Source organism: Zingiber officinale, chromosome 3A (assembly GCF_018446385.1).
Source record: "Zingiber officinale cultivar Zhangliang chromosome 3A, Zo_v1.1, whole genome shotgun sequence".
NCBI lineage: Eukaryota > Viridiplantae > Streptophyta > Magnoliopsida > Zingiberales > Zingiberaceae > Zingiber > Zingiber officinale.
The window spans coordinates 162,726,752-162,739,783 of NC_055990.1; the positions used below are offsets into that span (position 1 = coordinate 162,726,752).

Here is a 13,032-nt window from a genome sequence, read left to right on the forward strand (position 1 = left end):
TTAAAATATTTTATTTTTTATTTTTTTATATTTATATTTTATATTTCATTGGATATGGGGTCGGATATTCAAATAATTGACAATCTGTCAAATATCTGATACATAATAACCATCAAATATAGGATCAAATATAGATCTTGATATTATATTATGTGATCTAATAAGGTCGAATAATATTTTATTATAATAATCGAACCAATTTAATTAACGATCACCCCTACTATTTATTTTGTGAAGGAAGTCTAATGAATACCCTTCAAATTCGTAATTAATTAACCGTTGGCAAGTAAAATTTCCTTCCTAATATAACCCAAACCCGCCCACTTCCTTCCTGTATGCGGATGGCTCCACTGCCGTTCATCTGAAACGAGTTCTGTAGATCAACGGTCAAGGCAATAGCGCGGCGGATCCCATTATATACAGTGGTCGCACCGTCGTCGACCAGGAAGAGAGAGATATTCCCGATGGCTGCTTTGGCGAACTCTGCTATCGGAAACCCTATCGTCGGCCTCGCCAAGTCATCTCCGTCGTCGTCGGCCTTCCTCGGAGTCCGAATCCACCTGCGAGGCGAGCGGTCGGGCCGTATCGCCTGCGCTTCGCCATCATCCGCTCTTGCTGTTTCCTGCACCATGTCTGGGAATGTCACGGCCGTTGAGGCGGAGAAGAATGGAAAGCCTGGATTGGGGCCGAGGCCGGATTCCTTCGGTCGTTTCGGACGGTTTGGGGGGAAGTACGCGCCGGAAACCTTAATGTACGCCCTCTTCGAACTGGAGGAGGCGTTCCGGGCGCTCTCGAAAGATGAGGACTTCCAGGTACCATCTGTACTTTGGCTTCATGTTTGCAGTTTCTATTTTATGCTATTTAGCTTCCTTAAAGCTTTGATCTTTGCCGATCGAGTAGTTTGGGCTGAGTTGTTATGATTCCATTACTTGGCATCTGTGATATGGAAGAAAATTGAATTCGCTCCTTTCTTTGACTAGAATCTTCGTGTTACTAGAAGACTACTATCTCTTCCTCGCTAGAAAAAAAAGACATGGAAAAACTCATATTTTCTATTCCTCATCGTTTGTGTTGGGAGAAGCTGTTTGGAGTTTGAGGGTTGCAGGAAGAGGCGATTAGTTGTTGATAATTTGGAAAAAAAACATGGGGATGGGGAGGATCTTGTCCCTCCATTCTACTCCACCGTCCCGGTTTAATACTTCTTCAATTGAAATCTGTGGAGAATGTAACAGTACGATCATTATAATTTGAAATTCCAACCTCTAAACGCCAAGCCCTTCTCTTATTCTAAAGTGCGGTTCTAACTTCAACACTCCAAGACCTTGTGCGCAGACTTTTTCTTCTCTATCTTCTCCATCCATGTCCTTAGTGATTTTTTCGTATCAAAAAAAAAAAAATTGCGATTCAATATTTGGTTGGTTATTTGGAGATTTGTAATACCTATTATATATTTAAGTGGATGGTGTTTATAGTTTTTAAATAGATGACACGATTAAAGAATTCGTCAATTTATAGTTTCTTGCTCACTAGGATATATGCCACAGATCAATATGAAAACGAAACACCTTCCTTTCTCATCAATTTTTGGAACAAGGTTCTGTTGAAAAATGTTATTTATCTTTTAAACCTTCCTTTTTTTTTTCATCTGCTTACTAAAAAATTCTGAAATATAAACTTTCCTACTCCTTGGATAATTTCAATTCAGAATTGGAGTTAATATGGTTAATTGCTGATATCATAACCATCATTTTGCTTCAGTATCAAAAGAATATATGATTGTTTGATTATATCATCGGTGAATAAATAAACAAGACGGATACATACCCTGATGGAAAATATACTTTGTTTCTTTCCTGCCATATTTTTAATATTCGTCTAATGGACATTAATATTGGCTATAATTTTAACCACATTACATGTTTCTCACTGCTCTTTTTCTCTTTACAGAAAGAGTTGGATGGAATTCTCAGGGATTATGTCGGCCGAGAAAGCCCACTTTACTTTGCAGAACGGCTCACAGAGCATTACAGACGCTATAATGGTGAAGGTCCACATATTTATCTGAAGAGAGAAGATCTTAATCATACAGGTGCTCACAAGATCAATAATGCTGTTGCACAAGCCTTACTTGCCAAAAGGCTGGGAAAGAAGCGTATCATAGCTGAGACAGGAGCAGGTCAGCATGGAGTTGCTACTGCTACAGTTTGCGCTCGGTTTGGCTTGGAATGTATTGTTTATATGGGTGCCCAGGATATGGAAAGGCAAGCCCTCAATGTATTCAGAATGAGGCTTCTTGGAGCAGAGGTTTGTGTAGAAGAATGACTTTATCTTCATTTTCTCATCCATGTCAAGTGTTGCAAACTTGAAGTAAATGTTATTATTATTAATCATTAGTGGCAGTGGTTTCTAATTTTATGCAATTAGTTCATTTCCTTTAGGCATTTGGTTAAAGGAATCACACCGTTGTCGTTGTTGCTTCAATACAGGTAAGAGGTGTCCATTCTGGAACTGCCACACTCAAGGATGCCACATCAGAAGCTATACGTGACTGGGCGACCAATGTTGAGACTACACATTACATTTTAGGTTCTGTAGCAGGTCCACATCCTTACCCAATGCTTGTTAGAGAATTTCATGCAGTAATAGGCAAAGAGACAAGAAAGCAAGCTTTGGAGAAGTGGGGTGGAAAGCCAGATGTTCTTGTTGCATGTGTTGGTGGAGGCTCAAATGCCATGGGACTCTTCCATGAATTTGTCGATGATACAGATGTAAGATTAATTGGTGTAGAGGCTGCTGGATTTGGGTTGGACAGTGGCAAACATGCAGCAACGTTAACAAAGGGAGAAGTGGGGGTTCTACATGGTGCCATGAGTTATTTGCTGCAGGATGATGATGGTCAAATCATCGAGCCTCATTCTATAAGTGCTGGGTTAGTGACGGTGTTTTAATTACTGGATCTATGCTTTGTCCTGTTGGATCACACTATATATTGTTCCTGATGATCTGGTTATTTACATGCTAGGTTGGACTACCCTGGAGTTGGACCTGAGCACAGTTATTTGAAGGATATTGGCCGTGCTGAATACTTTAGCGTCACAGATGAACAGGCTTTGGAAGGTAATAAAAACTATCAAGTGCTTTATATGTCTTGTTGTTCTTATTCTGCTTCCTAGTCTAATTGTATCTATATGAATTGATAGTACTAAGCGATGTATTTTTACATTGCTAACATCTATAAGCTGAGTGAGAACTGATAACTTAAATTAGAACACCATTTAATCACATAATCCCATTGTCATCCATGTGATTGAGAAATCAGCTGCTATTTTCCAAGCAACCACATATTCATGTTTACTGTAAAATCCGATGAGCTGATATTTAGGTTTCTTCACTGTCGGTTCAATTGGTAAGATGCCTTACTGTATTGCATGCTGGATGATTCATCTCTCTGCTGCTTTACATGTTAATAACCTGCTGTCTCTCTCTGCTTTCAGCTTTCAAGCGGCTGTCACGCCTGGAGGGCATCATCCCTGCTCTTGAAACCTCTCATGCACTGGCCTACCTGGAAGAACTTTGCCCAACTCTCCCAGACGGCGCTAAGGTGGTTCTCAACTGCAGTGGAAGGGGAGATAAGGATGTCCATACTGCTATAAAGCATCTTCAACTATAACCAGAAGCCATCAGACCTATTCCGGTGTTTGAAAACAGGAGAAGCTGCAAATTGCCTCTTTTTTTCTGTCTGAATAACTGAGAGCTGTTTCTTGTAAGTGAAACTTCTTTCAAATGCTCTTAGTCCTCTCTTTCACATCGCAGGGTTTCTTGTACTCTAAATTATGTTTCCTTTCATTTCCTCGGCCTCGGGAGTGAGGATTAAATAAACCGACTTGGTGTTTGACTTGGTAAAATGCTTCAAAAGATAAGGAATGTTTTTGATCAATTGCTGGTAAACTACATCGTTCTGCACCACTAACGGAATTATTATTAGACAATCACTGGTGACGTTCATGTTATTTGACTAATAATTTATACTGAATATTATACGATTTGATAACCAACTCTGGGATTTGAAATCTTGTTCTGTAAGTCAGATTTCGATTTATAGACTGGGGCGTTATTTAACTCACCGAGGCTGAATTGGAGATCATCAACACGAGCAAGTCAAAACTAAAAGCAGCATTTTAGTTTGTAACTCTTGAAATATAATAACTTATAATTTCAATTAGGAGCATTTTAAATTTTAAATCCTAAGAAAACTCAAAAGGACACTCTATTATATATATTTTTTATCTTAAACATATTGTTGCATAACTACGAGGTGATTGCTGACCATAAAGTAAGTATAATTTAAAGTTTCTGTTACGATATGAAAAAGTTGATTGTTTCACTCCGATCAAAATCATTATATATAGAGTACTAGTATTTCAAACTACTTTTTGTCAATTTAGACAAAAGTTAATCAAATTTTGTTAAAATTATTTTTAACTTAATTAAAATCATTTTAAAATATTTATAGCAACTACAAATATAAGGTTGTGTTAATTGTAATAATAGTTGTAGTAGCTACCTAGATAAATAACATTGTAATAATATTGTATTAATTGTTATAGTCTTGTATCAAGAAAAATTTTAAAATGATTTTAACAAAGTTAAAACTATTTTAATAGAGTTTAAATATTTTTTTATCAAATTGATAAATAATATTTAGATATAATAATATTTTATATATAATAATTTTAATTAGAATGAAACACTATATGTTGTCATTTTACCAGAGGAATTAGTAGTAGTTGCTATAATAACTTTTAGAGTTGTCAAATAGGTTAATCCTTGATGGAGCGGGTTGGTTTATTACGAGTCAGCTATTTGGTAGGGTGGGGTGGACCAATTTGTTATTTTGGAGGGTTGAAACATTTCCAATACAACTCAATTCAAAACGGGTTGTGGGTTCGACGGGCCAACTGACGGATATATATATATATATATATATATATAAAAGAGATGGAGAGATTTGATATGCTAAGCAACGCTTTGTGCGTGACCGTGAGCGACGCGCAAATGTGGCCTTGCCAGCTCGATTTCTTTGCAAAAAAAATATTCCATTTATTTTCTCTCCCCTTTGCCCTTATTTTCAAAACATCACCGAGCGAAATTTTTCTCGTCGCTCTCTCTCTCTCTCTCTCTCTCTCTCATTCTCTGACATTATCGTCTTCTGTCGCAGCTGACTGAAGCTCTCCAAACTGTGCGTCAAATACAAAGACGACCCTGGTGTAAAAGCTCCCCTTTTTCCATTCTCGATCGTAAGCCTTTTCCCTCCACTGTCTATTTTTTTCAGCTCTGTACATTTTTTTTTTGCACCATATATTATATATATATCCTATCAAGCGCAAGCCCAAGCTGCTATGCTACTAGTTTTTTGCTTATATAATTTCTAGGTAACTTGCTTATATAGTTTTTTATATTATTAGAAGATAATATTTCACTTTGTAGCAGCTACTTGGTAATTCGTTTCATTTTTCAAAACATTATAGCAGCTACTTGAAATAATAGCTACTACAACGATGTAGCAGCTAACTCGATGGCTAGCTGCTACAACGGTGTAGCAGCTAACTGTCGAGGTAGTTGCTACAACATTGTAGCAATTACTTGGAATGTTAGCTGCTACAACGTTGTAGCATCTACTTGGAATGATAGCTGCTACAGTGCTGTAGTAGCTAACTCGATGGTTAACAACACGTTGTAGCAGCTAGTTCAACAGTTAACTGCTACACCTTGTAACAGCTACAATGCTGTAGCAGCTAAGTCGTTTCATTTTAAATTGTAATTTCCTCTCCTCTATTCCTATTATATACCATTTATTTGTGAATATCTTTATTTGACGTCTTGGGTGCTAAACTGTTAATTAATTCCACAGCTAGCTGCTACAACGCTGTAGCAGCTACTCGGAATGATAGTTGCTACAATTCTACAGCAGTTAACTCGACGATTAGTTACTACAACATTGTAGCAGCTATTTGGTAAGTCTTTCCCCTCCACTGTCTATTTTTCAGCTCTGTATAATTTTTTTTTTTGTACCATATATATATCCTACCAAGCATAAGCCCTAGCTGCTATGCTACCAGTTTTTTGCTTATATAATTTGTAGGTAACTTGGTAGGTAACTTACTTATATAGTTTTTTGTATTATCAAAAAAAAATATTTCACTTTGTAGCAACTACTTGGTAAGTCATTTCATTTTTCAAAATATTGTAGCAGTTACTTGGAATGATAGCTGCTATAACACTGTAACAATTACTTGGAATGTTAGCTGCTACAACATTATAGCAGCTATTTGGAATGATAGCTGCTACGATGTTGTAGCAGCTAACTCGATGGTTAGCTATACGTTGTAGCAACTACTTCAACGGTTAACTTCTACACCTTGTAACAGCTATATTGTTATAGCAGCTAAGTCGTTTCATTTTAAATTGTAATTTCCTCTCCTCTATTCCTATTATATACCATTTATTTGTGAATATCTTTATTTGACGTCTTGGGTGCTAAACTGTTAATTAATTCCAGAGCTAGCCGTTACAACGCTGTATATTACAAGCTTATGGAAGTAAAATTTGAGGAAAAAACTTCAATGTTTAGATGTTATTTAATGATAAATTACATCAACTATGATTAAGTGAAGGTAATGTTTGCCTCTGTCTCTCTGTTCTCAACTAAATCAATAATAAATTGGGTAGTACCTTCCAACTATTGCATTTACACACAAGGACGAAGGTGCTGTCTTCTGTGTTACGACCTAGCAAATGCCCATCATATGGAGTCAACAATCTCTGAATTTTTTATCTTTCTTTGTATAGAGAATTGTATAAAATTCTATAAACAATCCTTATAAATCATTTCAGATAATTATATGGTGTTGCAATCACAAAGTTTTTATAGTGTCAAAGCCAAGTTCTCCATCCTTCTGCTCGCATGATGCATAGTTGCTAGAACATTTAGAGTCTTTGCATTGTCTCCCTTTCACATCCATACATACAAATCAGCTTACTTCCTTCAACTGGTGAACTCGTCGTTGTTTTGCATCATCCATCTTCTCCGACCCTCACAACTAACTCCAAAACCAAATCATACAATCTACTGCTGCCACTCGTGAACTATTGCAAAAAACACTTCATCCCATAAGGCCGTGATACAACCATACTACTTTATGCGAAAATCTTAAACTTTTGTAATACGGATATACACAAGGAACCTGTTGTCCTTAGGGTCAAATAGATCATCTGATCTAACATTAGACACCTAGATGGTAATCCAAAATTTCTATGTCAATTGTATTATTTATGGCACAAACAATGTTTCCTATCTTTTAGCATTTGCAGTTTCTTTATTTCTATTGCATAAATAAAAGATCATTAGAAGCAAAAAAAAAAAAAACCTAGACATTAAGCAAAGTATGAAAATGGGCTAAGAAGTTAATGAAAAGAATGCAAGTTTATGACAGTTAGGATGGGATGGAGTTTCTCAGAATATAAATCTATTGAAAAATTATATGCAAAGACATAACTGATCCAAAAGAACACCCCGAGTCTAAGTTGATAGCCAGGAAAGGCCAACTAAGTAGCGCCTTTATGAATTGAAATAAAGCAAAAAATGCCAAGAGGGAGGGAAATAATCAAAATGACGAAATCATGAGGCAAATACATCATATATCGACTGCTGTACATAGAGAAGGATGGCCTACTGTTGTTACTTGTTTTCAATTGCCTTAACATATATATATATATATATATATATATATATATATATATATATATATATATATATATATATATATATATATATATATTTGTTCATGTCCGAGACCTGAGTCGATGGAGACCGAGGATGTAGCATTTCTGTTGACTAGTTGAAGACTTCGAAGACGTAAATCCTCTGTCGTCGTGAACCTGCAAACGCAATGCCGAGCCAGGGAGGGGTTCCCCGGCGATGACCCTCCGACGCTCAAGTCAAATCTCCGGCAGAAACAGGTATAGCAAAGGAGAAGCGAGAACTGTAGCTACAATAATGAAGTAAGCCTACCTCCGTCGAAATCTAGGGATCCTTATATAGGGCTCCCTAGAGATGCGTGCACACCCCCCGAGGCGTGCACACTCCTCAAAGCATACTTGGAACGGATATGTCAGAAAAGCATGTCCGACACCCTATCTTGATAGCACGAGCATATCTCTGATGTGACAGTGGAAGTTTCCACCGTACAATTCTCTGTCTGACCAGGCCACTGGTCATGCCTCTTGTCAGCGACACTGGTTCCTAGGAAGATCTCGTCACCTGCTCTCTTTGTCCTTTACCTGGCCGAGCGGGAGACCCGCTCGGCTAGCGCCTTCCCCGGGCCGAGCGAGGGAACCGCTCGGCTAACACCCTCCAGGCGCTGCCAAGGCTGGGCCGACTTGGATGTTCGCTCAACCTTCGTCTATTCCTGCCTTGCTATATGAGCGTCGGAAACTCGGCACCAGGTCGAGCTGTCGAGATGTCGGGTCAGCTATTCTTCCCGCCGATCCGGAAGGTAATTTGCCCGGTCGGACGTCTGCCTGGTGTTGACCACTTTGACCTCCTGCCGGGCGGGCTCCTCCTTTACCACCGGATCACATGTCTTACCTTTAAGTCTAGACGAAGGAGGCTGAAAGTCCGACTGACTGGACAGATCAGTTTAATGCTCCGCTGACCGGTCGACGGTGATGCACAAAGAGCTCCAGTCGGCTACAGCAAGCCATTCGGTGAAACGTGCACCAGCTACTCGGCGAGGCATGTTCCAGCACTTGTGAGGACTTGTCGCTCCACATCCTGGTCTTTGGGTGGTCAAACTTGACGCCATCCGAATCTCTTCGGTCGTCGTGCAAATCGTCGTCATGAAAGCTGAGCATGCGGCCACGCCGAGTAATGGCTCGCATTAAATGCGTATTCAGTGAACGGGTGCCACGTGGCACGCCCGCCGTCATCGTACGACCGAGGCGTCAAGTCTGATGGGACATGCGACGGTTCGAATTCGATGATCGGATGCGAGCCTCGACCTCTGCGACCTAGATCGGACGACTCTCCTTGGTCGAGCCCATCCTCATATATTTGAGAGGCGGCTCCTGTGGCATCACTTTCGTCCTCCGCGAGCTTTGGCGTCTCCGTGTGCTTGTGGTGCTCCGGCGGCTCTGTATCTCCGTGTTCCGGCGATCCCTGTTCTGTAAGCTCCCCCTTCTCCCACTACATTATTTTGCTCGGCGAACTAGCTTTCTGTCGATCCCGTTTTCTGCTTTTTTCCGACAATTTCCTTGGTCGAACCTTCCACCCTTGTTTTCCGACGATGGTCAGTCTCTCGCAGCCAGGCGACCGTGTTCCCGGCCCATGGTACACCACCATGGAGACTCAGTTCGACGCGAATGATGCGACGAGCTTGGTTGGTGCCTTCGACATCCCTTCTAATATGAGATAGTTTTGGCCTCACCTTCCGATCAGCCACATACCCCGCGGCGCGACACAATCTGCTTTTTTCATGACCAATTCGTGGTCGGTCTGCGGTTCCCCGTCCATCTGTTTATTATCGAAGTCTGCAACTTTTTTCTCCTTCCGCTCGCCCAGCTTGTCCCCAACTCTTTCCGCCTTCTGTGCGGGGTTGTAGTACTGTTCACAGTCCACAACATTCCTCTTAGGCCCCAGATATTCCATTATTTCTATTACCCCAAGCAATTCGAGCTGGGCACCTATCTCTTCCAGTCTCGGATCGGCCTAGTCTTCTTACTAAGATGCCCACCTCCAATAAACATTGGAAAGACTACTTCTTTTACGTAAGACTCCCCGAGCTGCCGCCTTTTCGAACCAAGTGGCAGGTCGGACTTCCAACTCTTCCCGAGCTGAAGAGATACAAGACCCAGCCAGAGTACCTCCATGCGACCAATATGCTAGTCGGCCTGAAGCTCGATATCAACAAGTTGTTACCGAAAGGCGTGTTGTACATGTTCGGGTTGAGTCCGATCTGGACATATCTCCCGGGCGGCATAGGTGAGGAATTTCCTTAGACTTTTTCCTTTGGGTCTAACTGATTTTCCCTTCTTTTTCCTGCAGCTAACACAATGATGAAGTTGGTGGCGCTCGGCCTGCTGAAACTTAAGGCTACCGAGGCCGAGGCAGCTGCTGCTAAGGAGAGGGAGAGGCTCGGGCTCACGCCGGTCGGCTCTCACGAGGGCGAGGGTGAAGAGGCTCAAACTATTGCTGAAGAATCCGTCGCATGGACCGCCACTACTGAAGCTGTAGGAGAGACTGCTCCAACTGGCGTGCAGCCCGTCATTCGGTCTGAGGGAATCGAATCGTCTGGTGATGAAGCTCCCCTGAACAGGCGCAAACGACGCCGAACGGACACACCCACCCGTTCGGCTACATCGGCGGTGCGAGTGTCTGAGACGGGTGTTCATCCAGCTGCTCCTGATACCATGGAGGTGATATCCTCCGATCAGACGCCTTCGCAATGCGACCTCCCATCTGATCCGGTCTCCATTCAGCGGATCAGCGTCTTGCCCCCCGCCCACAAGAAGATTCTTCGGTCAACAATCCACTCTACTCCGACCGACCCCTCCTTTAGTCCGGTGGTATCTGCTCCGTCAACCTAAAGCGGTCGGCGATCAATAAAGGCGACTTTGCACCTCCCGACAGAGGAGCTTCTGGCGGCCGCCGATCAGCCAACTTCTCTTGAACATCAGATAGTTATTCGAGGGCAGTTGGCCAAGATTTGGGAGGAAGTCCGAGCTTGGGTGGCGACCATGCCCCCGAGGCTGCTCGACAATAGTCACCTATCCTACGCCACAGGGGTAAGTTTTATACACCCTGACTTATTTTAGCTTTTCCATCGCTCAATCTTTGATATTTCCTCGTTCGGCTGCAGTACTAGGTGGAGAGCATGGCGGTAACCAACCGCCTAGCGATGTTGGAGGAGCTTAAAAAGCTCAAGATCTCGAGTGGATCTCCTTCTCAAGGTCCCACATATGCCGAGCTGCAGGCGAACCTGGCTAAGACTCAGAAGTTATTGGAGGAAGAGCGGAGGAACTCTTCCAGCCTGCAGACCATGGTGGGTCGGCTCGAGACCCAGGTCAAGTCATATGACCAGAAGATCGATCTGGCCACCACTAGAAAGAATAGGGCCATCGCCGACCTGGAGGCGAAGAATGTGGAGGCCTGAGCCTTGGAGCAAAGGGTCAAGGAGTTGGCGGACCCGCTAACCGCTGAGAAGACTGGTCGCTCGACTGATGTTACTGCTCTTCGGGAGGAATTGAAGGCCTTCCAGGACGCGCTAGAGGCCTCGCGTGCTGCCTTGAAAGAATATCAAGATGTCGAGTAGAGTTGTTTTGCTACCATGAAGCAAAATTATATTCGCTCGGAAGGTTTCGTTACCAAGACTTGCACGCGGCTCGTTAGTACGTTTGAGTTGGCCATTACTGCGACGGTCAACCATTTGAAAGCTAAAGGCTAGCTCCAAAGGACGCGACCATCCCCACTGTGGATCACGCCGGGCTCCTCACCACTATCCCTGATGAGATCTTTGATTACTTGGAGTGAGGAGTGATTCTGTAGGGTTTTGGATGTATGCACGCCGCTCGACGCCCTTTAACTAAGTATTAATAAAATGTTTTTCATATTTTTACGTTTGTCAATTTTGCTGCATATATTTGATCATGTAGATCTGAGCGGGCTACTGGAATTTCGCGTACCGCTATATTTGCAAGGGTTGTCTCCCAACCCTGGGGCTGCCGTTCGACTTCAATCCTGTATTTGTGAGCGGGGTTTTTATAGTCGTCCCGTCGACTTTAGGGTTTAACGTCGCCGCTCGACGGTCTTCCGAGCGGGGTTTTTATAGTCGTCGCGTCGACTCTGGGGTTTAACGTCGCCGCTCGACGATCTTCCGAGCGGGGTTTTTATAGTCACCGCGTCGACTCTGGGGTTTAACGTCGCCGCTCGACGGTCTTCAGAGCAGAGTTTTTATAGTAGCCGCGTCGACTCTGGGGTTTAACGTCGCCGCTCGACGGTCTTCCGAGCGAGGTTTTTATAGTCGCCGCCCTGACCCTAGGGTTTAACGTCGCCGCTTGACGGTCTTCAGCGCGGGGTATTTATGGTCGCCGCTCCGACCCTGGGGTTTAACGTCGTCGCTCGATGGTTTTCAGTGCGGGGTATTTATGGTCGCCGCTCCAACCCCAGGGTTTAACATCGTCGTTCGACGGTCTTTAGCGCAGGGTATTTATGGTCGCTGCTCCGACCCTGGAGTTTAACGTCGCCGCTCAACGGTATTCAGTGCGGGGTATTTATGGTCGCCGCTCTGACCTTGGGGTTTAACTTCATCGCACGACGATCTTCAGCGCGGAGTATTTATGATCGTCGCTCCGACCCTGGGTTTAACGTCGCCGCTCGACGGTCTTCAACGCGGGGTATTTATGGTCGTCGCTCCGACCCTGGGGTTTAACGTCACCGCTCGACGGTCTTTAGTGCGGGATGGCCGCTTGGCGATAGCTTTGTAAACCTTTGCTTTAGATTTTAATCCTGCAGTCGAAGGACGCAGAAAAAACAGGGATTTACATGGTATAAGTTACATCAGCACACCTTTTACCCAGCTCGGTACGGCTGGAGGTGGTTTGCACTCCAGGGATGCTCTAGCCTTCGCCCGTCCTCGTCCTCGAGGTAATAAGCACCTGAGCAGAGCTTTTCCATGACCTTGAAGGGTTCGGCCCAAGGAGCTTCCAGCTTGGTGACATCCCCGACTAGCTTCACCTACTTCCATATGAAGTACCGACCTGAAAAGATCTAGGTATTACCTGCCGATTGTAGTTCTTGTTGGTTAGTCCTAGGAAAATCGTACCGGTTCCACTGTACAAAAATTTTGTACAAGTGTCGAACATTTTCTTAAATAACCTATTGTGTTATTTAGAAGTTAAATTAGGAATCGCAGACGAAACTTAAAATCATTGATTCCAAATTTAACTTATCTGTTCTTAATGGTTTAGATTTGAATC

The 13,032-nt window shown here is 42.9% G+C and overlaps 1 protein-coding gene across 1 annotated transcript; it reads left to right on the forward strand.

Moving 5' to 3' along the window:
* The first annotated feature begins 425 nt into the window (after positions 1-425).
* LOC122053241 (tryptophan synthase beta chain 1-like) lies at positions 426-3,937 on the forward strand. The gene is made up of 5 exons (XM_042615195.1): positions 426-812; positions 1,948-2,304; positions 2,487-2,929; positions 3,023-3,117; positions 3,495-3,937. The coding sequence occupies exons 1-5, from the start codon at positions 465-467 to the stop codon at positions 3,668-3,670; spliced, it is 1,419 nt and encodes a 472-aa protein (XP_042471129.1). The 5' UTR covers positions 426-464; the 3' UTR covers positions 3,671-3,937.
* Positions 3,938-13,032: the final 9,095 nt, after the last annotated feature.

Excerpts from the sequence above, each read along its gene's own strand:
- LOC122053241 (XM_042615195.1), top strand. The coding sequence starts at position 465 with ATGGCTGCTTTGGCGAACTCTGCTATCGGAAACCCTATCGTCGGCCTC. Across the intron at positions 2,305-2,486 it reads TGAGGCTTCTTGGAGCAGAG|GTAAGAGGTGTCCATTCTGG; the intron begins GTTTGTGTAGAA and ends GCTTCAATACAG. Across the intron at positions 2,930-3,022 it reads CCTCATTCTATAAGTGCTGG|GTTGGACTACCCTGGAGTTG; the intron begins GTTAGTGACGGT and ends TTTACATGCTAG.